We start from the raw sequence: 26,148 nt of genomic DNA, 5'->3' as shown, positions 1-26,148 counted from the left end.
TTGCACAAGGCACACAGTTAAGTGTTGCCACTGCTAAAGCAGCTGGGAGTGAAGGTGTTGCAACAGACACCACTGTCTATGGCAAGTATCCCAAATCTGCTGTGGATCAGGCTGGTTGTGTTTGTGTCAATATGCTTTGATACCACAGTCTGTGTCATGTCTGAGCACAACTTGTAAGACTCCAGGTTTAAGGACTGAATTTACAAATACCAACTACTGCACAGCTTCTCATTTGCATGAGAGCAATCCAAAGACTGTCATCAAAAATACACTACAACACTATCTGTCAAACACAAATATTTTAAGTAGCTTTACATTAATAATAACCTTTTAATTTAGATGCTATGTATTTCATAGTCTCATTATAAATAATAGTCTGATCAGGGTTTTTCATCTGTAACATAGAAACTGTTCAAAATTCCACTGGTATATTTGTGTATCTGTCTTTTTAAATGGGAACTATAACGGAAAGCTTTCCCATTTTTCAATTAGTTTTGAGTTAGAAAAATTCCAGCTGTTCCAAGTGCAAAAAAAAAGGAAATAATAGAAGAATTTCATATCTTGTTGTTGAGTCCTAACTTTGTGTTGTTCTCCCAGCTCCACTAGGCTTCTCTAATCCCCTGGAAGCCAATTTGCTCTTCAGTGTCTGTGAGACATAAGCTGCAGAGAAGCTGGGCAAACAGCAGCTTTGGCTGTGGTGCTTGGGCAGCCCTGAGCACTGCTCCCTGCAGCACAAGGAAGGGAAGCTCAGGCAGCAGCCAGTTCCTCTTGCTGCTCTGCAGGCACTGAACAATGGGGGCTCTGTCAGAGACAGCAGATTAGGGCTCACAGGAGAACACAGGAGCTGGAAAGAGATAGAGCCTTGCAGAGGGGCAGAAAGTTCTGTATATAGGCCACTCTGTATTTTGGACAACACTTTTTCCTGGTAAAGTAGCTCTTGTGCATCAGATATATTTCACCAGAATTTTAAATTAAAATATTTCTAGCAAAACCAGGCTTGATATCCTGCAGCTGAAACTACAGATTTTCTATTAGCAAATTGAACCCTACTATCTATCTCACTAATGAAAAACTTCAAAATAAATTATTCTTGGTATCCATCCTTTCAGCTTCAGTACACACTTGATTTACCACTCTATCTACAGATACTCATATACTGGCAGCTCAGATAACTATAGATATTGAAATCTTGCAGCTCTGCATACAGAAAATCATCCTCAGTGTTTCCATTGAAGGTCCCACAAAGGCCCACGGTGTCGTCCTTCCAACGTTCATCCACCTGAAGGTACAGCCTCAGTCCTTCTCTGTCGTAGAGGACCTGTAACCCAATCTGGGTCTTGACTTGCAGGAATACAGAGGACAGCTTCCGTATTTCAAATAACTCTGGGGAGCAAAAACAGAGACTGCTGAAAGGCAAAGAAAACCTGCTTGAAATTTACATTTTGTTTCTTGTCATTTCACTGGTTTATATCACTTTTATCTAAGTTTTTTCCTATTAAGGTCCTATTTTTATCTGAACATGGATTTCTCATGAAAGGTTATATTGATTCAAACATTAGGAACAAAGCAAGAAACTTGTGAGACTCACCACACTGGTTTAAAATGCATTGAGTGTTAAGTGATATATTCACAAAGGTAAACTAAATTAAATCAATGTAAAGACAGCAACAATGCAGAACATTTGTGTAGACAAACTAATCCTAAAACCAGGAACATGACTCCTATTTCAAAATCTTTTTTTGTGAAATCTCCAAAGAGCCAAGGCCTTGCAGACACCAATTGTACTAATGATTTGCATAAAAAACTCTCATTAAAGATAACACTAAATCTCACAGTCATATATACTATGCAGAATGCCAGACATCTTCAGGACAGAGGGATTTAAAAACTCAAAGCCAAAAGAAGCAAAATAAATTTTTTGTCTGAAAATCTGGAGCTCACCCCTAAGGGGCAGTAGGGTCCTTTCTCCTTAAATTTACATGAGTTGCTTACAAAAATGGGAGAAGAAATTATTTAATTCAAGAATCAGAAAAAAGAATTTCCCCTCAGGCAAGAACTAAAAAACCTTGCAAATGTGTGGGATGGCATTTGGACTTGTTAAAATAAACAAAATCATAATGTTAGAGACAACTGGCCTAATGCAGCTAGTGCACAACTCCTACCATTACTGTAAAAAGTACATCAAAAGTTAATTTGTGAAGCATTTAATAAGAAAGAGCAATATTGACACTAAAATATGCCTTCTAATTTCAGCATGTTAGCAATACTGACAGTACCACAACACGCACAAATGTCATTGAAATACTGCTCTAGTGTTTGATAAGAGTTATATGGTTATGTATTACTCCTTACCATCTGCATAAGGCAGGTTAATTTTGTACTGGTCATAGATCAAAACATCTCCTGAATGAGTCAGGGTCACTTGCCTCTTAGGGTCCTGCTTAAGAATGAGGCTGACAGATTGGATACATGACCCATCCTGGTTCTGCAAGTGAGAGCAGAGCAAACAAGAAAAGTTATAGTTAGTGGGAATTGAAAATTTTAATAGACACCCTGCTTCTTAGCAGAGTGCACTTAAGAAATGTGCAGCCTAACAGCTAAGAAAAATCAGTATATGGGTTTAATAATGACATTAGCATGCTATGCAAAAACAGCACAGAAGTGAGATTTGGCAAGAGGAATTTGAACAATTCTCACATAGCTCACACAGACACACACAACTCATGAGGCACCTGATTAAAGGCCCACTGAGGCTGAGTTGATATTCACTAACAATGTCAATGTGTTCTGATATACCCAGGTCCTTTCAAGCATATTTTAAGGTATAAAATTCTTTTAAAGACAAACATTAATGGGAGACAAACAGCTTGTGAATCCTTATTTAAAACAGCACTTAAGTTCATTATCTCAGAGGGGAGTTGTAGAATAGAACATGTTCATAAGCTCTGTAGATGAATACTGATATAAAAGGCAGCATCATGCCAGCATATAATATCACAACATCCAACTGACCCAGCTTGCTTATTGCTGCTACCATCGCTTATTCTTATTTGCGTTTCACTTCTCCAAGTCAAAATGTCACATAGAAGAACACACGGGTAGGAATACTGCATTGCAGTCTGGATGAAACATTCTTAAGAAAAAAAAACCTAGACCTATTTACTTTTTTTACACCCACACTCTTCAGTGAAACTTAATTTTCAAAAGTACCAAAAGGAACTAATTAAATGAAATTCTACACCTCTCTTAAGTAACATGAAAACGAATCAAAGAGGTGATTAACAGAAATCAGTCACAATCAAAATTTTCAGAATAGGACATCCACTTTCCAGAGTAAGTACAAGTACTTTGGCTTCCAATGTCAGTATGGAAAGAATGATTGTTAAATCATGTACATTAATTACAGCAGATTAACAAATTTTTCTTAACAGGATGAATTTGATCACTAATTTAAAAGAAAAATGCTCTACCAAAGAGAATCAGGTGCAGTGGTGGATCAAGAGATGACTCAAATTTCCCCATGTCAGCATTGACCTTGCTACATGCTAAAAGACATAAGAATCCCAGTCTACATTTTACTCTCTCATTGCTCTAGAAGGAAATTGGGTTTCTGATACTCCAACTAGACTCAAATCTCTTCACCATAGCTTGAGACACCAACTTATTTCCACTGGCTTGATGTGGCTGGGTAAAGTTCAGAGATTTTCTATTCCCTGCCATCTGCAGACAAAAGGGGAAAGCACCCAACTCTTGTTTCTTCTATTCAGCCTCCTTCACTGCAAGGCCTCGTAACCATTTAACAGCTATTCCAGAACAATGACAGAAATTGGGTCCACTCTTGTCACACTATTTGTTCATTTTCCTCTCATCTTGACTATGTGTCTTCAACGTCTCAATGTTGTAACAAAAACATCTCTCTTACCAACACCATTTTGAGCACAAATTCAAAACAGCCTTATAGACCAGAACATTTACAGATGTGTCTGAAATCATTTAGTCAAACAGCAGTCTAGGTCTCCCTAGCATTCCACACTGATTGGACCTGGAACTGTGCTGCAGCCAAGGAATAACCACCAGAGGTGTTGGAGGCTGCATTATTCATCCCCACTGCCTCCAGTGAAGGAATGACTAACAATGAAACAGCCAAGTTTTAAGCATTTTCAGTGCTGAAAGAGACAGTGAAAAAGATCTAGTCAAGATAACTTTTGGACAGTTGCACAAACATCAAAATTACACAGTGAATAGCACCACTCATGGTGAAAGAGATCAGAACGCTCAGGCCAAAGATTTACACTTCTATTCAACTCTCTGACTTTCACTGGGATGTGTCTAATCCAGGGCAGATGTTGCCCTGCTGGTTGAAAACCATTCCTAGAGCTGCAAGGATCTCAGTACAGTACCATGTGGTCCTGACACATGCTGAACTAGCAGCAGAGCAGATCACCTGACAGCTCTTCAAATACCACGGACACAAGTACACACAATGGCGCATAAAGATAAACAAATACATGCAGAGTTTCCCTGTCTCTAGATAATAATGCAACAGTGATCTTTCACCAGCAAATGAAATGATAAAATGCAAATTAAAAATGGTAAATTATAAAAATAGCTGGAGCTATTTCATCAGCTCAACCAGCTCCCCTGGAGTGACAGTGAAGACAGACATCTGCCTCATCAAACCATGTGCTTGTAGCTTATCTTGCTGTCTCACCTCTTCACCAAGAAATTAGGTTTCTGTGCATTTAATTCAGCAACAATGGCTACAGAGTGACAATATTGTTGGGCTTTTAAGAAGCTAAAATAAAAGAATGGCAGGTGACATGAGGAGCAGAGGAGAACCAAGAAAACAACCCTCCATAGTATTTGTATACATTGCACAGTATTAACAAAAGCTTTATTATTCCTTCAGGTTTAAACTGAAGGAGAAATTCTGCCTGACAATTGTTCTCTGTTCCAATAGACTGTTTCTTTCACAGCACTGCCCAGCCAGCTTTTGGCAGGGGTTTTCACAGGAATGGCCATTTCTCTCACTAGATACTTGAAAAAAATATCTATATTCAGAAGACCTTCTCATCATACAAACTACAAAGCCAGTAAGGCTGTCACCTGAAACTCAGATAAGGTTAAGCTGTGCTGATCACTTGACTGATTCTCCTTCCAGAAAGTGCTTAAACAAAATTTCACATCGTTTTGAAATAACTTGTTGCCTGATGACTGTTTATGTCACCAACTCTGAGGCTCAGGATGACTGGATTCTTTGTGATTCAGAAAGCTAAAATCTCCCCAGGTATTTTCTTTCCACATTTTCTAGTCTGCTTGAATGAGATCGGAGTGATAAGGCTTTTTTAAAGAAGCACATAAAATCTCAAACCATCAAGAAATATGAGATTCCACATTAGAAATCTTTTAGCTTCCCATTTCAATTCATTAATTTTAATAAATGGGTAAAAAAGATAATGGAGGGTGCCTGGGGAACTGAAAGCAGCTCCTCTGCCAAGTGGTACCAGCTGGTTGATAATCAGACCCTTGAATAGCTGCTCTGAAGCCCCACATTATTGCACTCTACTACAAAAACTGTTCTCACTGCCCTCTTACCACCTGTACACTGATAATTAAATCAGCAGCACATAGCCCTGGGACATATCCCAAAATCCTCTGATTACCCACCTGATTGCTAACATCCAGAATGCTTTACTCAGACCTCTGTAAAATCTACACCTGTTACGACTGATCAGATTACCTTTGTTAAAGGCTAGCTGAAGTATGAAGCTGAACATGCAGTAAAAGCCAAGAGAACCTGGGTTTTTTCACCTGCAAATGACCTGGACACAGAGACACCTTAAGCAAAATCACTAAGTCAGGCTGAAGAAGAAGGCAAGAGGCACTGCACAGTCTCAGCAGTGAGGCAGAAAGCCAACTAGTTTGGTTATCACCTTGCCCAGCAAAAATTAATCACAACAACTAAACAAAAAAGCACAATTCTGTCTGCTTGTACAGAAAGAGAAGTGTTCCTAGCACGAGGCAATCAGATACACATAGGTACTCTGCCCATTACCACAGGAGGTATCTGCTCTATTGATGGGCTGTCCAATGAAAACCTGCTGCGAGCAAGAAGTCACTTTGGCCTCAACTCTCCTTGGATAAACAAGTTGCCTCTGCAGTTTCTCTGGGGATTTCCTTGGCTTTTCCTCCATGATATAATACAGCTGCACTATACACAACCACATTTCTCAAGCTTCTTGGACTCTGCAAAATTCTGAGACTCTGACACTGACTGAATGGATGCATGCTTATGCTTATGTTTTGTTTCACACCTATTCTTTTAAGTTTTTTTAATTGAGATGATACTAACTTGATCAGCTCCTCAGGATTCCAAGGTTAGCACAGAATGAAGTTAGCCCAACTTGCTGAAATAAAACCAAGCTAACTAAAATATGCATTTGAAGTGGGGAATTCTAACAACCAGCTACATCTTGAAACAGCCTCAATCTTTCTATAAATTGGAAATACTAGCAGGATCACAAGAATAATGCACCCAGAGGGTAAAGCCTAGAAGTTTTTTAAAATGTCCATGTCCTTGCCAACATTTAATCTCACAGCCTTCACTGTAACACTGCTATCTCAAAGAGCTAAAGACTGTTAAAACGTTATACAGCAATTTTATTTGCTACTCGGGAATCCACTTTTTCAATAGTGGTAACTTCTAGGCCCTGTCACATCTCACCTGGTATCCTGATAGGGCTCTCCTAGGAACTACAGAAGAGACATTTATTTCAGCATCATCAAATTTCAAAATATATTTGGTCTCTATTCCAGCTAAACTATTTTTCTTACTTCCCAATTTGTACCACTGCGATCAGGGGACTCCCTGCCCTCAGTCTCCTACCTCTTACCTGGATTGAAAATAAATAACTTCTATTATAATAAACTCGTCACTGCAACTTTATTCTAACTTTCTACTTAAGTCTTTTCTGTCCCCCTGAGAAGTAGGTTAAAACGCACAAATAGAAAATGACTACTGAAATAGGCCCTTAGACAGTGTAGCATGACAACTTATATAACCATTTCATCTCCCCAGGGAAATCTCAACTGCATGAACAATGGAAACTGCAGAAAAGAGTGACTGCAATCATTAATGCAAAAAGGACTTATAGAATCATACTTTTACTTAGAACACAAAAGAAAACTAATGTAGTTACCTCCACAGAAGTACAAAGCAATGGCACTAAATCTAATTTCATGTGAATTGTGTAACAATGCGGGCCTAACATATACAGATGGTCTAGAATTACAGCAAAGTCACTTAAGGCTATATACACCTCAAATACCTGTACAGTTGCTTCTAAATAAAAACTATTGCAGAAGGCCATTGGAGACAAAACATAAATTAGGCCAAGATCCAAACTCTCTCCTACTGCAAGTCCAGCAGCTTGGTAATCACAACTTTACAATAAACGTGGGCAAAATCCTGCCCTTACATGCACACGTAGGACTCAGTGTGAGAAAAGCCTGATTCCAGAAAACAGCAGAGCTCTGTCACCTGCACTTCCCATACCATGGATGTATTTTTAAGACCTCTTCTACCTTGACATCACTTCCTGAACATCATAAGCCCAAACAAGACTGAAAAAAACCAAAACTCTGTAGTCAAAAACCCCACCAGTGCTCCACACCTCACACATAGTTGTATGATACATGCACAGAAATGCACATACAAAATAAAGGAAAGAATGGGTCTTGGACATAAGGCAGGCAAAATATTTGGAGACACCTGTGCACAGCTTCAGAAACTTTCAAAAATAAAATAGGACCATCCTTTGAATTACCTTTAATAGCACATTTAGTATCAGCTATACACGTGCACAGGCTTGTAGCTTGCTTTTCTTCTTAAAAGCTTTGTTTTTCCCCTCAGTTAACAGACCCTTCAGGACACAAAGGTCACAGGAAGGCTGCAAGCCCTACCTGTCCACAAGGGGCATTCTGCAAGGACACCGTGAACATCCCAGACGTGCGGCTCTTGGCCAGGATGTACTGGCAGGGGGCTTGGAAAGTGTATCTGCGCCCATCAAAGGTCATGAAGTGAGTGTCTCCTGAGACTGAGCATTCAGCTGAAAAACATCACAAATAATGCACCCAAATCTACAATAAAGACAGCATATTCCTCACAGTTATTGCTGCTGTGGAGTTCATACACTCTGATACATTCTATAACTTAAAAAATTGCATATATATATATCTATATATATATATATATTACAACCAGGTATTAGGAACCAAAACTTATCCTTGCTTTTGTTACGGAGTTCCTACCTGATGCCCAGCCAGGATACCTGAACAGCTCCTCCCCTAGAAGGAGGCAATAATATCTGTCATCTGTATATTATGGGTATTGAATTTGTGGCTCTTTAAACTGATTTTCAGAAACATTAACACATTTAACTGATAAGCCAGGCATTTTAGTATTTAATCTACTGAGTGCGTGGATTGAAATAAAAATGCAAATTACATAATGAAACACTATATTAACATCTAAAAGGGAGACTTACTGAAGTAAGAATTGACTTACCAAACAGTATTTGGGACTTTAACATACCTGGACATGTAAAATTTGTACAGATCCACTTTCCTCCAATGCAGGTGCTGAAATCAAAAGAAATTTTTCATACTTTTATTCTGTGAATTATACACAGCTGTCCCTCAGTTGTTCTTCCTGCATCCCTTCTCTATGGAATGAGCACCAAATGTCTTCAGTCTTATAAAAGGGTACAACAGGGTTAATTAGCACTGTCTTCATGGCTGGAAGCTTGTCATGAGGACAGAATCATGTGTAATTTCATCCATGCACCCAGTGTCACTACCATTTCTTTTTAGCTCCTTAATAACCATTAGAAAAGTTAAGGATTAATAATATATTAAAAATACTGAGGAAAAACACAAGTAATTTGAATTTTATGACTTTAAAAGACAAGAACTTTTGGGGGGAAGCATAAGTTTCTCATCTGCTAGTTCATCCATTTTCTTCAGTTAAGGTGATCCACTAAAAGTCACATTCTCTTCCTACAAATTTTTCTTTCCAAATCATAAAATTGACTTTTAAACTCCAAAACAGCAGCTTAATGTCAGAATTACATTAGGCTCTTTATGTCCAAGAAATAAAGAGACAATACAAACAGGAGAACAAGTCAGTACAGTTTTCCTGTTAAGATTTTGAATTCTAGATTCTTTTAAGTGAGAGTCCGAAATGGAGAACAGGATTAAATATTACAATATTCTCTGCAGTATTTGTCATGTTCTCTTCTTCCACATTAATAGCTTAATAGTTTATCTTTGCCTTAATTGCAAAACATACAAAGAGTAGCCATTTCTTATGTAGAAACAGGGAGCGTTTATCAAGTTTATCCAATTTCTAACTGAAATAGGCCTTGAAGAAGCTGTTTCTTATGATCATTCAAGGATTTGGTTCACAATGTAGTAAGAAGAATTACTCACCAGTTATTACATTCTTCATAAACCACTGAACCCATCTCAAAGAAACTTCCATGGTAGTCACAAGGACAGTCCATAGGCTTGACACATGATCCATTTTCATAAATTAAGCCTAGAAGACATAAAATAACAAGAAAAAAGTGGCTGACAGAGCACTAACAATTATACTCAAAACCAACACCAATGATCATTTTATATGATAATAAATCTTTAGACTATTTGTTAGCCATTTTCACAAAAAGTGCATTTGAATTACATTAAATAAATTATATTACAGGGATCAAGTCACTAAATTTCCTGAGATAGAGCAAATATAGTGAAAAAGCCAAGTATTTAATTACTGGGTGAGAGGGAGTAACACACACACAAAATAACAAACACAAACATACAGGCCATGCTGCTATGAGTGCCTTTGACTTATTTACAAACACATCTAACACATTTACAAATCTTTGCCTCTATGGTCCTCATTTCACTGATTTTTTTTTTGCCTTTTTTCCTTATTACTATAATGATTATTATTATTTTCTTACCAGAGGACCAGAAAAAAAAGGCTTTACCAAACCATAAAAGACAATTTATGACACATATCATTAAACTTATAAACAAAGGTTTATAAGTTTATAAGAGGCAGGACTTGAAGATCCATCCATAACTTCCTGTCCTCTTTTAGACAGAATTCTGAACTCAACAGAAGCCAATAACTAGGGGAAAACTGGATATCAACATCTACTTTGGTGATGAGGGTAAAGGTTCACTACAGACCACACTGCTAAATACCTCATTTGCCAGAATGATACAGCAACCTAAGAACTTCAATATCAACACCTGTTTCTGGCCACAGGAACGAGTTTTATTTATGTCATGGTTTTGAGCCTTTCTAAGCACCCTAACCAGAAAAAAAAAATAAAACAAAAAAAACCCATGCTACCAAAATAATCCTCCCCAGCCAACAAGAAACAATCAGCAAGCACCACAATCAGGAGGATGCAACAGAGAAAATCCCGTTCTTCACTGAAATTGTGTAACTCTACAGGTAGAACATGGATCTGAGCTGAAACCTATTCCTACTTTTTATAGGGAGGAAAAGGCTGCTGTCAGTAAGGAAAACAAGGTCAGTTACCCACACTGCTGACACTCAGTTTATAAAGAGCTCCTGCTTCTTATCTAGGCAGGTCAGAGAGGGATGTAAACCTGGGGAGGAACACTCTGAATGTTTTGTGGAACCAGGTGTGTGGAACCTGAGAAGCAGAACTCACCATCTGGGCAGAAGCAGCCATCAATGCAGTGGAGCTCACTGCCAATGCACTGGGATTGCTGGTGGCATGAAACAGGGCAGCAGTTGATGCATTCACTGTAGGTCAAGGGCTCAGCACATGTAATGACTGAAATGCAAAAACAGGCAGAGAAATGAAAAGGTGTACAGCTACTGTCACAGGGCACCAATGGATTGCACATGCTCCTTTCAGTGATCTATTTTCTGGCATGTCAGTTGAGTATCTGTTCTCTAGATAAACACTGTGTAAAACAATGGCTTTCCTAACACACAGAATTGGTACATATTGATATTTTCTTTATTAAAGGTGCATTAAGAAGGAATAATCTTAAATCATGTTTTCTCAAAACAGAGCTGTTTGGATTCTTAGACCATCATCAGAAGCAGTCAGGACACCCATTAACACAGATTTTTTGGAACCACCCTTCCGTCATAGATGACAAAGCAGTTTTGATCCTGTGGTCCAGGCAGGCACCCAAATTAGACAAGCTCTTTCAAACTTACATTACATGACTTGTAATGTAAGTAAAGTCTTGTAACATGAAGTCTTATGCAAGTATAACTTAAAATTTATTTTTAACACTTGTGACACACATTTTATATATCACAAAGCCATGAAGACTTTGGCAATATTTAAAAGAGTAGCTCCATGAAAATAAAAACAGTTAATCACCTTAAAGAATCACATTGTAATAAGCTTAATGCTTTAAAAAATTGCACACTTTAAAGAGAAAATCCATTGCATTAATGTAGCCTTGAAGCAAGTCTGACTCACTGAATCACTTCATTACCAATAGTACAAGTCCAAAACTGGAGAAAGTCAAGGAACTGAAACTATGAAGGGCAGCCTTCTCAAAACACAAGGAGCAAGCAGCATTTCCAAGAGAGGAGCATGGGCATTACCACACTGCTGGAAGTGCACACGCCATCCATGAAGTGGCTTTCCTGCCTGGGCACACGCCCTGGCGTACTCAGTGAGCGCTCGACACCAGGTGGCATCATCAGCTGCTGACCTTACACAAATAAAAGGTGACATATTATTTTGTGCCTCCATTCAAACACACACTCATAACCTCATGAATGCTCCTGCACTGCGTTCAGCCATGCTGTTTGAATCTACTTTAACCAGTATTCTAAGCTACTGTGCTGTTGGACTAGGTTAAAAGTCTGGAAAGGATAAAAACATTCTGTCACCCTTGAAGAGAGGTCATCAGTATAAGTATCAATGCTTTAGAGACCTGACACTATTTTCTTGAATAAATCCACAAAAGGCAGAAATACAGCAGTACAAGGAGACTTCAGTAAAGCTCTTAATTTTTACAGAAGTACTATCTTGCAGAAAACTCACAAGAAGGAAGTGTAAAATTTCTACCAGTGAGCCACGAGGGTACAAGAAATGGAAATTTATCTTCTGACTTGCCTTTTTTTTTTTTTAATTTAACTAGTCAAAACTGCTCAGACCAGGAGCATAGCACATTATGAAATGTCAGCATAAGTTCAAATGTTTATCAAATCCCTCTTTTCAATGGATTACCATACAGCTTGCAGAAGCCAAACTGACCCATCGACTATGACATTTCACTATAGGCTTTAGAATGGCAGGAAGTACCTAATGATGTTGCACACTCAGAATCAAAACAGATGACACATTCAAAGGAGACAGACTAACCCAACTGGAAAATATCTGGGCCTGAATTTGATCATTCTTATACCAAAGAAAATAGGAACAACTCCGCAGCATTCCACAGCAGTAAAACCAGACCAAGTGAGAAAACCAAGACAGCAGAACAAAGTTAGATAAAAACTTACATGCAGAGAAAGCCACATATCAGCTCATTTGACATTTATAATTCATTCTTATGATAAAAGGACCGTTGGGATTTTTTAATAATAGCTTTGGAATTAGCCAAAAACATTCACTTACATGCAGAGGTCATTTGTGCAGCTTGCCATAAAAGAAAGAGGACTCACATACTCATGACATTGTTTAAATGGGGGATGTAACAGGATATTACACAGAGCATATGCCCTCTGAAATGAAAGAGACAGCTGTTATAAAGAAGGCTTGCAAAAATAAACATAAGCAGAATAAAATAGAATGCTGTGGAAAACCAGAATAGACATCTTCTGTGTCTAGGAATCACTTTCCTCACACCACACAGAAGCAGAGTTTAGCAATACATTGCTCTCCATGTCAGAGTTTCCATAACATTGAAGCTTTCATCCAATGTCACAGCAGTGCCCAAAAAGGGCACAGATAATTTTGCAACTAAGCCAACACAACCTGAAAAAAGCCTTCATTTTAATTGAATTACACAGTAAAAGGCAAGAGAAATAAACCATAGCTGGCACCAGCTTCAGTTACAAAGCACTTAAATTTAAGGGTTATATCCTGAAAATACCAATTAAAAGGAAAAACTACTTCAAAGTCATGGAAAAAAGCAACAATTCTCTTTTTAAACCTTGGCAAATAAGGACAGAGCAAATAGTGCTCTGACTCTGGTTTTGCTTCCCTGCTTCTTTCTGTCCTTCCTATGGATAAGTTCTAGAAGAATCCTTTATTTTACAACTTGTGACTCATTCAGCTTCACAGTCAAACAGTTCTATTGGCTGCTATGCAGACAGTATAATATTTGAACAGATCAAGAATTAAATACAGCAGAAAGGGGGGGCAGTGGGATGATGGGAGGGCAAGGGAAGACCTGCTGCAACAAGCATTTCAATTAATCTCTCTCAAAAAAAGATGCAAATATTTCCAGTCTCCTTCAAAGTTAATAATTTTTGTCAAATAATTCATTGAAAATTCAAATTATGTCAAATTCTTGCTCCAATTAGAATCACCAGCAATGTCAATAATCCTTTTGTGTTGACCCAAACCTGCAGAGATTCGTGGCTTTGTGTCAGGCACGGGGGCTCGCTGAGAAGAGATTTGTCCCAGTCAGGTGTTGCTTGTGGAGGATTTTCCTGCCAGCTCTCTACAAATTCTGTTACATCATCTGTCAGCTTTCCTGGACAAGACACAGAGAGTCACACGGTGACTTCAAAGAACAACACTGTTTCTATAGGATTTCCCAGGGAAACGTTTCAATAATCAAAGCACACCAAGAACAGAACACCCAACCCTTCCCTCTGCTAAGTGAATCAGCTGAAATCAATCTGATCCTTTCAAGAAGCAAAAAATACTTTTAAAAGGAGCTAGAGAAGCGGGCTTTCAGGAGGCAGAAAGCAGCTTAAGCAACTTGGCAAGGAAGGGATTTAAGGGAGAAGGACCACACCTACCTTAGTCCATCAATGGAATAAAGGAAAGAAAAGCTTAAAAAAATTAATAAATCAGACATAGGTTGATGCTGCTACTTTATAATAGAATGCCCAACAGGGAGTCCAAAACCCAAGAAAGAGGAGGCGTTCCTGGGTCATTGCAATGGTACAAAATGATAGTCTGAATTACTCAAATACAGGTGCAACTCTTAAGTAGAAATGTCCATGCTAGGGTTAAAACAACAAATCCATCATTAATATTACTCACCTTGGGCAGGTGGTGACATTGATTACTGCTTGGATTACCCACAAATGCATATCTTGCCACATTACTACTACTACTCCCCAAGCCAAGTGGATAAAGTTCACGCACAGTGAATTCACTCACTTGTGCTACAAATGCAGATTTAAGGGATGAGGACACTGAGAAAGGTGAGAGGAGAGAGAAAAGCCTCTGGGGAAATGACCCCTTTATCTTGGTATTAGCATAAACACCTTGATTTAGTGAGAAAAGTATTAGTGGGGGTAATCACTGTTCACAGGGCAGGGCTGGTGCTTTCTGAAACTGAGGAGAATGCACAAACAACAGAGGAGACCACATCCATTCTGAGATTTGAAGGAGTGCTGTGCAGAAATATCCTCAGGTTAAAGAGGAGGAGCCAACAGTTAACCCAAAGCAATGATCTCCAGAACTTTTTAAGGCCTCACTTAGGATACTTCACAAGGGACCTGGTCTTTTCCTCCTGTTTTTTTTTCTCCTTACTCATTATATACATGTATTCACTCACTATTTTTTTACTGAAAAGAAATCCTTTTGTAAGTGTCTGAAATTGACATTGAAAGATGACTGATTATTTCTCAAAGTGTTAGCACATATGAAATGCCAGATCAAACAAGATTTGACAGTTTGCATTAATTTGATTTACTAATTATCAAATTTTTTCCAATTGCAATACCTCAGGCTTCCACAGGCCTCAAAATTTCTAAAAGGGCAGTGAACATCTAAAAACAGATTTTACCTTTCAGGTCCCAGTAAAGTGAAGCACAAACACCATTGTAGGTAATTGAGCATGACAGCTTTAAGATCTTCCTCCCTAGATCCCCACCTACATTTCAATTGTTCCTCTTCACTAAATATCACTTAGCAGAAGTATTCCAAAGCATATTTTCCATTCTAAAAGCCACCCATCTTAAATTCAATCAGCATTACAACTGACAACTAGGAAAGTAACATTTATTTCACCAGGAAAAAAACCAAAAAAAACAATACATTACTCAACAAGAAGTATATTAAATACTCACCATAACTAGTTTCCATATCATCCTGCAGAATAGCATTATTGTTTCCACACAGTCCGTGGGTTTTGCCCAGGTACTCTGGTGCCATTTTGATGTACACTGCAGATTTACCATCCCAAGCCAGGGTAAAGGCATACTGGTGCCTGACCAGGAAGTATCCAGCTAGTTTCTGGATGTGTACGTTTCCAACAACATAAGGTAATTTTACTCTGGAACCAAAAATAATATTATGTCAGGAAACTTAACCATTAAAATAAATAAAATATTAAAAAAATATTTATATATATATTTCCATTTTATTTAAAATAAAAATAAATATTTACACACAGAACCAAAAATATTACATTAGGAAATGGAATCATTAAAAATAAATTACCTGCTGATGCCTTCCTCATACAACTGAAAATTCCTGATGTAAATATTTAATAACTCCACTAAACCAGATGAATTTGCAAATAACAGCAAAAATCATGAATGGCGATGATTTTACTTAATTCTATATACCACTAATTTAGGTATCACCTTTCTCTCACACTACTCAGGAAATGCAGAGTAATTATTGCAGCTGTGGTCTGGATGCTTTTTCAGCCTACCAAGGAATAACTTGGCATCTCTGTCATCAAAATGATACCATGACATTAAATCCAGTGCAACTACAGCATTAGAAACATGACTGCAATTACCCAAATCCTTTATAGGTGACTTCACTGCTCATCTTTATCTGTTCATCTCCAGAAAAGAATAAAGTAATGGACCTTTTGCAGGAATAAGGAGAAGAATGGCATTCAGGATCATTATTCACCTACCAAATAAAATCAAAGTCAATGTTTTAGTTAAATCCTTTGAAATAAATACATAACAGAACTAGTACCCCCAAATCTGCACTCAGCATGGGAACAAGAAGTTTGGTCCCCCTCTTGTGGAAAAAACTGAGCAGTGTTTCCATAGCCATGGTCATGGAGTGGTCTTTTCACAGCTTTGAGTGAACAAATCAGACTTTGGAAGGACACACACCAGTCTTGTTCCAGCTATTCAGATCCCATGCTATTGTAGCCCTCATCATGTTAAAATCACATCTATATTACATTTTACAGCCTCCTATTATAATCAAGTAATTTTTAATCTCCTAAAATTAACACATTATTAGCATGTTCAACAACAGTTCAAAAGAAAGTAGAAGTGCCATTCCCCACCTGTATGGAAAAGCTCTGCTCATCTAATTCAGCGTGTCTCACAAGGGCATACGTGGATTTCCCCGAAAAGTAATAATAGAGTCCATCAAAAGTTTCAAAATTATACTGGCCCCATGTCCTGCAGATGTGATCTCTTTCAGCACCTGTGTTATACACTAACAAAAGGAGAGTCACTTGAGACACAGCGTTGGTTTTTGATACAAGCAGGAGCTGAGATGGGGCAGTGCACAAAATATGCTGTGAAATATGATGACATAAAAGAAAGGAGGGAGAAAATGCTGCAGCATGAAGGAAAGCTTTAGGCAGAGAGCAGTCACTGTAGCTGTGGGAGCACGAGTGCAAGCCCAGAAGCCCAGTCAGATTTCTCTCCTTACACACCTGTCTGGCATCGTGGCCCCGTCGCGTTGAACCGACTGCAGTTGCACAGCTCCCTGTACACACACTCACCCCCATGAAAACATGCAAGTGAATCTGAATGGAAGCAAAAAAAGCATGTAAAAATTAAAGTCTGATAGGTTTTTTTCTTAAGACCCAGTTCTCTCAAGGAATATAGCTCTGAGAATGACAGGAGTTGCTAGCTTAGCAATAAAGTGTCCTGGAGAACCTAACCAGGCCTATAAAAATGAAACAGTGTGAAGGCTTCAACCCAAGTTAGCAGCCAGATTAATGAATCTATTGCACCTTTAGAGAAGCCAAATTAAAATGTCTGTGACATCTGTTAGTCTGACATGTTTTCAGTCCCCTGAGCAATGACTAGAGGGAGTGAACAAGTACCACACCACAAAGAAGCGCAGAGCCCACATCCACACACAAGTGACACACTGTGGGTAAGCTCTGCCAGGAGGAGAGCAAGCTACCTTACAAATACATATATTCTGATCCCAGCTGTGTATCTGCACCCACCTGCCCTCCTTCCATCTCACAGCTTCCATGAAACCAACCACAAGCACTTACCACAAAGACACAGATCCCTGACTTGCAATGACAGATTTGGGTTTGGGGGAGGGAGGTGTTGTTTTGGTTTGGGTTTTTTTAAATTCCAGTTTTCCCTGTGAAGATCCCTATCAAAATATGACAAAAGTTTTCACAGTCTAAAGAAAAACGTGCACAAGCAGAAACAAAGTTTCCCGTTATTAAATTTAAACTTCATTATTAAATCTTCTAAAAAATTGTGATCCATTTACTTATTTTGCTGCTATTTGCTCCTATAAAGTTTGTTTAGGAAAGGATTTTAATAATTTGCTATTATGCAATCATAAAAGGTTTTTTAGAATACAAACTGAGATTACTTTTGTTGCAGAAAGCGGGTAAGTTGCTCAGAAGAAACTGTTTCCCGAAGATACAAACTGAAGGTTTGGCCTTCTTTTCTTTATCTTTACAAATACATCATTCTTGAAAAATAATCCTAGCATGGTTTGGGTTGGAAAGGATCTTAAAGATCATCTTGTCCCAACCCCATTGGACCAGGTCTCTCAAAGCCCCATCTCACCTGGCCTTGAACACTTCCAAGGGTGGGGCATTCACAACTCTGAGCAACCTATTCCTGTGTCTCACCACCCTTATAGTAAATCATTTCTTATTAATATCTTTAGATAATATATTATCTAAATGTACTCCCTTTCAACTTCAAGCCATTACCATTTCCATTTGCAATCACATTATAAACACAAAGTAATTATCTGGAGATTTTCAAAATATCCAAACAATTAATTTTGAATCCCTTGCTTTCAACAAGCAGCCTTGCACCCACCAATTAAAAAAACAAAAAGGAAAAAAAGGAGGGGAAAAAAAAGGCCATGCTCAAAAGAACCAGGCAGGTAGACAAAGTAAAAGGCAGTGCTTCTTTACCTGCTAGCCCAACTATCCTGCTCCTTTCCTTGCCTGGCAGTGCCAGGTCAATAAAATAATGCAAGCACCGTGCAGAAAGGTCCCAGCTCACCCTGCCTGAGCCATCTCATTTACATGCTCACAGTGACCAATCTTGTCAATAATGCAAAAGCCTGTTCCTCTTGTCAAGAGAGGCAGACATTGATCTCTTTCATCTTGAGTGTCGTGAGACCTGTGTAACCAGAGCTCTGGTCTCTGTTCTTTGCTTCTCTAGGATTGTGCCCTGTTGCCTGTCTGGTTACAATAATGTGCAATTAGGCTGCAAGTCATGTTCCTCTGAGCTGTAGAGGAAGTTAGCCCCCTTTTGATGTTTCAGGTTGAATGATTCCTCTCTAAGCATGGCTCAGGTGACCTGCTCCAAGACATGTTTGTTCAGATTGTGCAAACAGTCAGCTGACCCAGGGACCCTTGCTGTCACTGTGAAGGATCCCTGGCTCTCTTTTTGAGAGAAAGGGTGTTAGTCAAACGTGAATAAATAAAAAAATCAAATGACTCAATCACAAGCATTTTCTTCTACATGAAGATCTCTTTGATCTGTGTGCATGTGATTCTAAGAAAATATGATGATCTCAGGTACTAAATTTGTTTACATCCCTTTTAAAATTACTATTAAGTGTCTTTCCTTACACTGCATAGAACATCTGTGTGTGCAAACATGAGTTATCATTAAGCAGGTAATGAGGAAAGCAGCATTGTTTCAGATTATATTTAGTGCTCCTACTGCTGTAAATGTGGCCCCCTTTAATCATCCCATTCTGATCCATTAACACAGAAACACTTCCCAAAGTATTCAGAATAAATACCCTGTAACAAGAGGTTCATTCTAACCTTTGTCATTAAAGGAATATGAGCTCTCCAAATAAGCCAACCCATACGACCATTTCAAAAGTTTATCTCTCCCCTAGAAATGTGAGAAACATTTTCATACTTGCAGAAAGGGACAAGACATCAAGACTAACTGAAAGTTAAAATTAGGAAAACTTACAGAAGAATATTTTGTCCTCCATTAACCTGAAAGCAACACCTATTAAAAACTCCTCAGCTCCTCTTTCCCCTTTGACATCATGCCAGTTGAGTGCCCTGGGATGGAATCTGAAACTGAAAACTGGTGAGAATTTTCTAGCAGAAAACAGTAGGCCTAAGTGGCATGATTTCACTCACATAAGTAATAATGCCACTAGAACCTGAAGATCACCCTGATAATTCCATCATTGCTGTGATGAAGCAATCAGCATCAAATTCTTTCTTTATCAAATAAGATGAAGGCTTGGGATCATCTTGTAACACAGGTCTGAATTCTCCTCTGCTGCTCTGAGCTTAGACTCCAACCCCCTGTAATTCCTGACTAGGCTGCAGCCCCATGGGCAAGGTTATTTTAGGCCCTTGAGCACATGGGCTCCTTTTCAGTTCACCCTTCTTTTAAACCCTTCTATGAGCAGTAGCAGAACCTTGAGCCTGTTATTTATCAGGGCCTTTGAAACAGTGTGACTGCAAGCCAGCCCACACCACTGCAAGGGGTTCTGCAGGGCAGTGTCCAAGCTCCTCACAGAGACATTCCTCAGCAGCATCATGATAGCTGCTCAAAGGCATCCTGCATCCTCACCAAAATTCACATTTATCTTGAAACGTTATTATTGATGCAATGTATTTTGTGGTTTTGGATCTCTGATATGGTGCACACTTAACTTTATCTGCTTTCTTACATTACTTCTTCTCAAATGAATACTTAAAATCTCTTGAATTTATTTCAGTTCCAGTTGAGCTCTATATCATGACTTGTTCATCCATGTCTGATCTTCTGCTCCAACATGCTCATTAGGAAAAAAAATAAGCAATTTATATAGTGTGGAGCCCTTAAGCATGAAGTGAGATAGCCACTAAAGAAATGCTCTCCTGTTGGAGCACATGGATGTAACTGCAAAGAAATCTTCTCTATGTATTCCACACAAAAGATAAGATACTGAATCAAAGACACATCTAAAATAAAATTTTCTCACTTTCATTCAAGAAAACATCAATTTTGAAATACTTGATTTTTGCTTTAACTATCACATGAACACAAATGTTTGAGCTCAGGTCTGACCTCAAAGTAATACAGCATTGCCACCAGTACACTACAAATTCTTGAAGATTTGTGCCTGATTTTTACCATCCTATGAGTATTTTCTGTAAAACATTAAGTACTTCTTTGTGCTACTATTTTTTCTACTATTTATAACACAGCATGAAAAAAAAATGCTCAATGCAAAATGGTAGACAGGTTTCCTTCCAGGGTATTCATTACTAGATTTGCTTGGACAGAAAATGAATATGAAAGATTAATGTAGAAATCTGAAGTAATAAAGTTTTGCTGAAGCAAGATAGATAAAAGATCCAGCCCATGCCTTCAGTTCTTATGATTCTGCCTAGATATCAACTTGGACCCAAGCAGCTTTAGAAATTTGAGGTAATTTACAGAAATAGACAGGAATTCAATTTTGCAGAATTCTTTGAAAATTACACATTTTTAAAGTAGATATGAAAGATTTGAAGAGTAGTTCAGTTGAGGAGTCTGAAAGTAATCACAGAACTAAAATAACAAATTACTTTAAAATTAACAAGTTTTATTCTTGAATGGAAAGGTGAAAAAGAAAAGTAGATCAGGATAAGAATTTGGAAGAAACCGAAATTAGATCTAGAGCCACACATAAAAGAGTAGAATATGTACTTAGAACATATTTGAATTTTTGCAGTCAACTTGCTTGAAATTCTGTATTTTGTAACTCTACATAATTTCCACTGCATATTTCTCTAGGTGCAAGTTTTCAGGTGCTCCTTTAGCTATGGGAGAACTAATACAACAAATATTTTCTGCAATCTTTTTTACCCTTCAACTTCAGTCTTTGAGAGCACCTGCCAGCAGTGGCACAGGTTTTCCCTGGCACACAGGCTTCAGCAGGATGCAATTTTACAGGATGTAAGATTTTCCTCTCTGCAATTCTGAGGTGAATGAGATTTTAACCCTTTAATTTTAAGAGCCTTGCAGTTTGCTGCATATTTTCTGTTCTGGTACACCTCCTGAAATCAGTTCTCAAGGACACATTGTAAGGGATAAACATCTTCTGTGACTGCCATGAATTATGCTTGCTACAGCATTTCAAAACAGGAAAATCTGTAGTGCTTAGAATGTTAGAAATTCTCAGCAGTAGCCTGAATATTACCAGAAATAATTTGGTTTCCCTGTTCCAGGTTCTTAATATCCTTTAGCTCAGGAGTTTCCTGTACTAGGGCTTAGGGCTTTTTTACAAAAAAAAAAAAAAAGTTATTTCTTAAATTTGACATGAATAAGATTTGTGTGGAAGGAAGTCAAAAGTTGAACAGCTACATAAACTACTCAATAACTTCAATTATTCTGATACACATTTAAACCCTATGTTCCCTGGCTACAAGAAACTAACACAGAACTTCTCTTGGCATTTGCTTGTGCTAACGCAAACTTTTTGTTTCATTGACAGATAAGACAACATCACTTTCAGAAATGGTTTCAATTGACTAACATAATGCAAAGGCAAAGAGATCTCTTGGCAAAACTTATTCCACATAAAACACATTGGTTTATCTTTTTATAGAGTCACAGAACGCAAGAAAAACTGCAGGAAGAAATGACTGCAATATAATTTCATTATAATTGCAGTTCTACAAGTATTTAAAAGAATAGTTTTCTTAGAGACATCGCTAAAGTAGAGAACACAGCTGACAAACTACCTTGCACTTTTGGTTTGGGTATTTTGTTATTGATTTGGGTTTCTATTTGTTCAGGTTTGCAAACAAAGAAGGTTTATTATTTCATATATCCCGAGATGTTTGTAAATCCCACTCCATGGGCAGAGGTATCACAGCTTGCCTCTCTCTTTAAATTGGAGAGACCAAAAGAAAAACTATTTTTCTAAGTATTAGGAGCACTGTACAAAACACATCAGGTTATTCTTTTGTTTTGTAATACATCTTTCACACACAGACAATAGACTCCAAACTTTACTGTGACTTAAAAAGCAAGTTTCCAAACCTATGCATTCCATTGTTTTAAAAAGAGTTTAATAATGCTGATTTTATTTGCCTTCAAGAATGGGCAATTATTGATAACTTTTAAGGTGTGTGTTCAACAACATTGCCTTTCCAAAACAAATACATCAGAAATGGAAAACCCACACTGAATAGTTTTGCCTCACAAAAAGACAAATTAGAACGAAACAAAAAACTTTTTACTGTTACGTCCACAGAGGACAACAGAACCTAATTCTTGCCATCATAACTGCATCCTCCTCTAGAAGCTTACCAATGTGATGAGTTCGCATGAGACAACTGTAAATATTTTACTCTCCCTAGCTCCATATTTTTTCTTCCATTTCTTAAATATTAGGGCTGTTTAAGAAGCAATAAACTTGCACATAAACACTTGACAAAAGCTCTTTAATAGAAGTCTTGCAAAGGGTTTATGTGCATAGCTTTTATTGTACACTTCAACAGTAAAACATTTTAGAAGCTTTTTTCCAGATCTCAAGTAAAAAATGAAATCTACTAATTTTAATTAAAGAAATTTTCACTAGGCAAAGACTAAACCCAGGGAAACAAACAATTCTTATGACAACTAATTTCTCAGCATGATCTGCTTATCTTCTCTGTCAGCTGCTTTACTTAGTATTTAAAAAGCAAAACAACTTCTTGGTCAATAAGATGGTACAAGTCTCAAAAACAGAGGAAGTTTTATCAATATAGAGTGCTAGGTCTCTAAAGCAATTTTATCATACAATTTTTTTTTCATATACTGAAGAGATATCCATAGGTAGTATTTTTATTTGTGCAATATTATGCTTCCCTAAACTCTTGTATCATTCCTCCATGTTCAGCTACACACTTCCCAAAAGCTTCTGAAAATACTGCATACTGAAGACACGAAAAGGTTTTGGAGATGATACAACCCTAGTCACAAATTATGAGTTCATTCCACATTGCCTTTTGGGCTGTAAAGCTATAGGATGCAAATTGAGACTATTCACTATAATGTAGTGATCCTTGCAATCACATCCTATGCAATCAGGCTGACTGCAGAGAAACTAGAAGATTTGCAAAACTAACTAAAAATTACTCTGAGTTATTTTGCCTCATTCTTCACCTTTGTACAAGACCAGCATGACACAGACCTTTCTCAAAATTAACACAGAAAACCTTTACCCTTCAGCAAAGGTATTTTAAGCCTATCCACTTAATTTCTGAAAACGAGATTAATCAAAAAAACATGCACATTCCTCAAGCAAATGCCCACTACTGCAAGATGGTGGCCAAAAGGACCTCATCCTGCTAACCCATAGACGGTACACACAAACAGCATCTGCAGGTTACCTCAGCAGAAACAAACAAACAGTCTCCAAGCACAAAAAGGTACAGGACAGGCAAGTTACTGGTGTCTAAATATCAATCCACATTTTTAGATATACTACTATAAAGATTCCTTTCTGAAAACTCTTTATTATAAAACCTGTGGTCAGGAATAGTCTCCCAAATTATCAAATCAGAACCAGATGTAAACTTTAAGCTAGGTGAAACTCCATGACAAATTTCCATGCTCCTGTGTACCCTTGAAACCAAACAAGGTAAAGCCTCATTATCATCAAGGCCTGTATTAGATGTTTTAGGATTTTTTTTTCTTCCTAGGAATGATTAAACAAAGCATAAAATAAGGGGAAAGAGAAGCCACTTTATGTACAAACATAAATAACTTACTGGGTGGTCCACATTTCATACTGTGAATTCTCCTGTTCCAGGACAAGACCATTGCTGTAGGTGAAGTGTTATAAACTGCCATTCCAGACTCCTTTCAGAAAGAACAAAGAAATCAGCAGCTATAAACAAAGCACCTAAAAGTCTCTTCAGTCTGTCAGTAAATTCACCATTTTCAGTAATATCATTGCTTTGTATTTGCTTTCTATAAAGTTCTCAAAAAACCACCATTGTAAAGTAAAAAGTACACTCTACTCAAAACTCCAATATTTTTTTTTCTTCTTTCCTCCTAAACTGTACTCCTTACCCAAGATTTCTGCTCAGTAGGCTAGCCCAGAAAGAAACACAAAGTTTATTTCTATATCCTGAAATATATATTCAGGATATATAAATATCTTGAATTTATACATCCTGAATTCTTGGTGAGAGAATTCAATACCCTGAATTCTTGGTGGGAGAACCTAAATCCAGGAGCATTCACTATTACGTGGTGGTTGATTTGGTTACTTGTTTGCAGTTTTGTGACATTTTTTCTGGCTGAGCTTTTCCCAGAAGGAGCAGGGAGAAAGCAGAGAGAAAGGTGACTCCCTCTGAGGAGCCAGGGACAAGGACCACAAAGCAATCCTGCCTTTTCCCACCCTCGAACAAGGGAGCGGGAACCACACACCCTAATTACATTTCAGCAACGTGCCATGAGTGACACAGCTGAGTCGCCAAGACAAACCACATCCAAAACCCTGAGTGCTGAGCTGCAGTGACCCGATACTGCCAGCTCGCTTACCTCTACCGAGAGGCAGAAAGGCTCCCACAAAGCAATTGTTGACCTCAGACCCCAGCTTTTCCTCGAGCAAGGACACTCTGTACAGCACATAACCTCTTGAACAAGCTGAAGCTCTAGATACAATCACAGAGCTTTTCTCACTGTTCTAACACTAAACTTTCATTCAGGATTGAGAGTCCTCCTGGCTGGGATAAAATACACACACGAAGGCAAATCCTGAAGAATTACCAAGGGTGAAACAGCCACCCAAAATACAGATGGCATCACAGCAAGACGACAACCAGAACACGCAACTCTCTGTCCCGCACCGCCAGCCCCCTCAGAGTGATCTCCCCGGGAGCGGCGCTGAGACCCCGGCACCACCTGAGCTTATCAGCCCCACGAGCCCTAGATGCAGTGTGGTGGATGCTCTCTTTCCGGGGCCTGCCTGGTGGGAAGCTGCCCATCCCAGCGGCCCGGTGTCCCCTGTGAGGTACCGTGGTGCCCGGTACCGCAGAGCCCGCCCGCCGCTCCTCAGCGCGGCCGCATCCTCACCTGCACCGCCTTGGCCGGGCCGCCCCCGCTCCGGGCTCCCGCGGCGCTGCCTCGGCTGAGGGGGAGAAAAGAGCAGGTTTGGCTCGGTCCGGGCAGCGCAGCGCCCACCCAGCCCGGAGAGCCCCCGCCGTGCCCCGGCCGGCTCTTACCTGGGGAGCGGCAGGTCCCCATCGGCCGGGAGCTGCGCCCGGGCAGCCCACGGAGACAGGGCTGGAAGGCAAGGGCGGCAGGTTAGCGATAGCCGGACTGCCCTGTCCGCCCTCCCAGAACCGTGCCATGCTATGCTATGCCATGCTACCCCATGCCGTACCGTGCCGTGCCATGCCCCGGCCGGCGGGACGCTCACCTGAGGACAGCCAGGCGCCCAGCAGCGCTCCGAGAAGGAGCCGGGTCTCCATGCGGGCAGCAGCGGCTTCCCGCGGAGCTCCAGCCGCTACCTGCGCCCTGAGCTCATCCCGCCGGGGCGGGCGGGGCGGCCGGGGGGTTTATCCGCCCTCGGCCCGGCCCTGCCCCGGCACCCGCCCCGGACACCGCCCCCGGCCCCGCCATCGCCGCTCCCGCCCGGGCCGTGCCCGGCGCTCGCCTCGCCTCCTCCGCGCATTCGCTTCCATTTGTGCGCTCTCTGTGCTTTTGGGAGCTCCGTGTGCCGCTGTCCCCGCAGCAGCAGCCGGGAGCGC

The 26,148-nt window shown here is 39.3% G+C and overlaps 1 protein-coding gene across 1 annotated transcript in view; it reads right to left on the bottom strand.

Annotated features, from left to right (window-relative positions):
• Positions 1–25,869, bottom strand: part of OTOG (otogelin) — a 92,415-nt gene extending 66,546 nt beyond the window's left edge. Inside the window, exons 1-17 of the mRNA XM_058806859.1 lie at positions 25,818–25,869; positions 25,621–25,681; positions 25,472–25,526; positions 24,160–24,250; positions 16,891–16,983; positions 16,513–16,667; positions 16,003–16,121; positions 15,323–15,528; positions 13,640–13,770; positions 12,687–12,793; positions 11,666–11,775; positions 10,746–10,871; positions 9,490–9,598; positions 8,594–8,640; positions 7,963–8,108; positions 2,353–2,485; positions 1,206–1,383 (exon numbers count right to left, since the gene is read on the bottom strand). Coding sequence (XP_058662842.1) covers positions 1,206–1,383; positions 2,353–2,485; positions 7,963–8,108; positions 8,594–8,640; positions 9,490–9,598; positions 10,746–10,871; positions 11,666–11,775; positions 12,687–12,793; positions 13,640–13,770; positions 15,323–15,528; positions 16,003–16,121; positions 16,513–16,667; positions 16,891–16,983; positions 24,160–24,250; positions 25,472–25,526; positions 25,621–25,681; positions 25,818–25,869 — 1,919 coding nt within the window. The remainder of the gene's footprint in view (positions 1–1,205; positions 1,384–2,352; positions 2,486–7,962; positions 8,109–8,593; positions 8,641–9,489; positions 9,599–10,745; positions 10,872–11,665; positions 11,776–12,686; positions 12,794–13,639; positions 13,771–15,322; positions 15,529–16,002; positions 16,122–16,512; positions 16,668–16,890; positions 16,984–24,159; positions 24,251–25,471; positions 25,527–25,620; positions 25,682–25,817) is intronic.
• Positions 25,870–26,148: the final 279 nt, after the last annotated feature.

Source organism: Ammospiza caudacuta, chromosome 6, assembly GCF_027887145.1.
Source record: "Ammospiza caudacuta isolate bAmmCau1 chromosome 6, bAmmCau1.pri, whole genome shotgun sequence".
NCBI lineage: Eukaryota > Metazoa > Chordata > Aves > Passeriformes > Passerellidae > Ammospiza > Ammospiza caudacuta.
The sequence above is the reverse complement of the archived record's forward strand: the minus strand, read 5'-3'. Positions and strand labels throughout refer to the sequence as shown.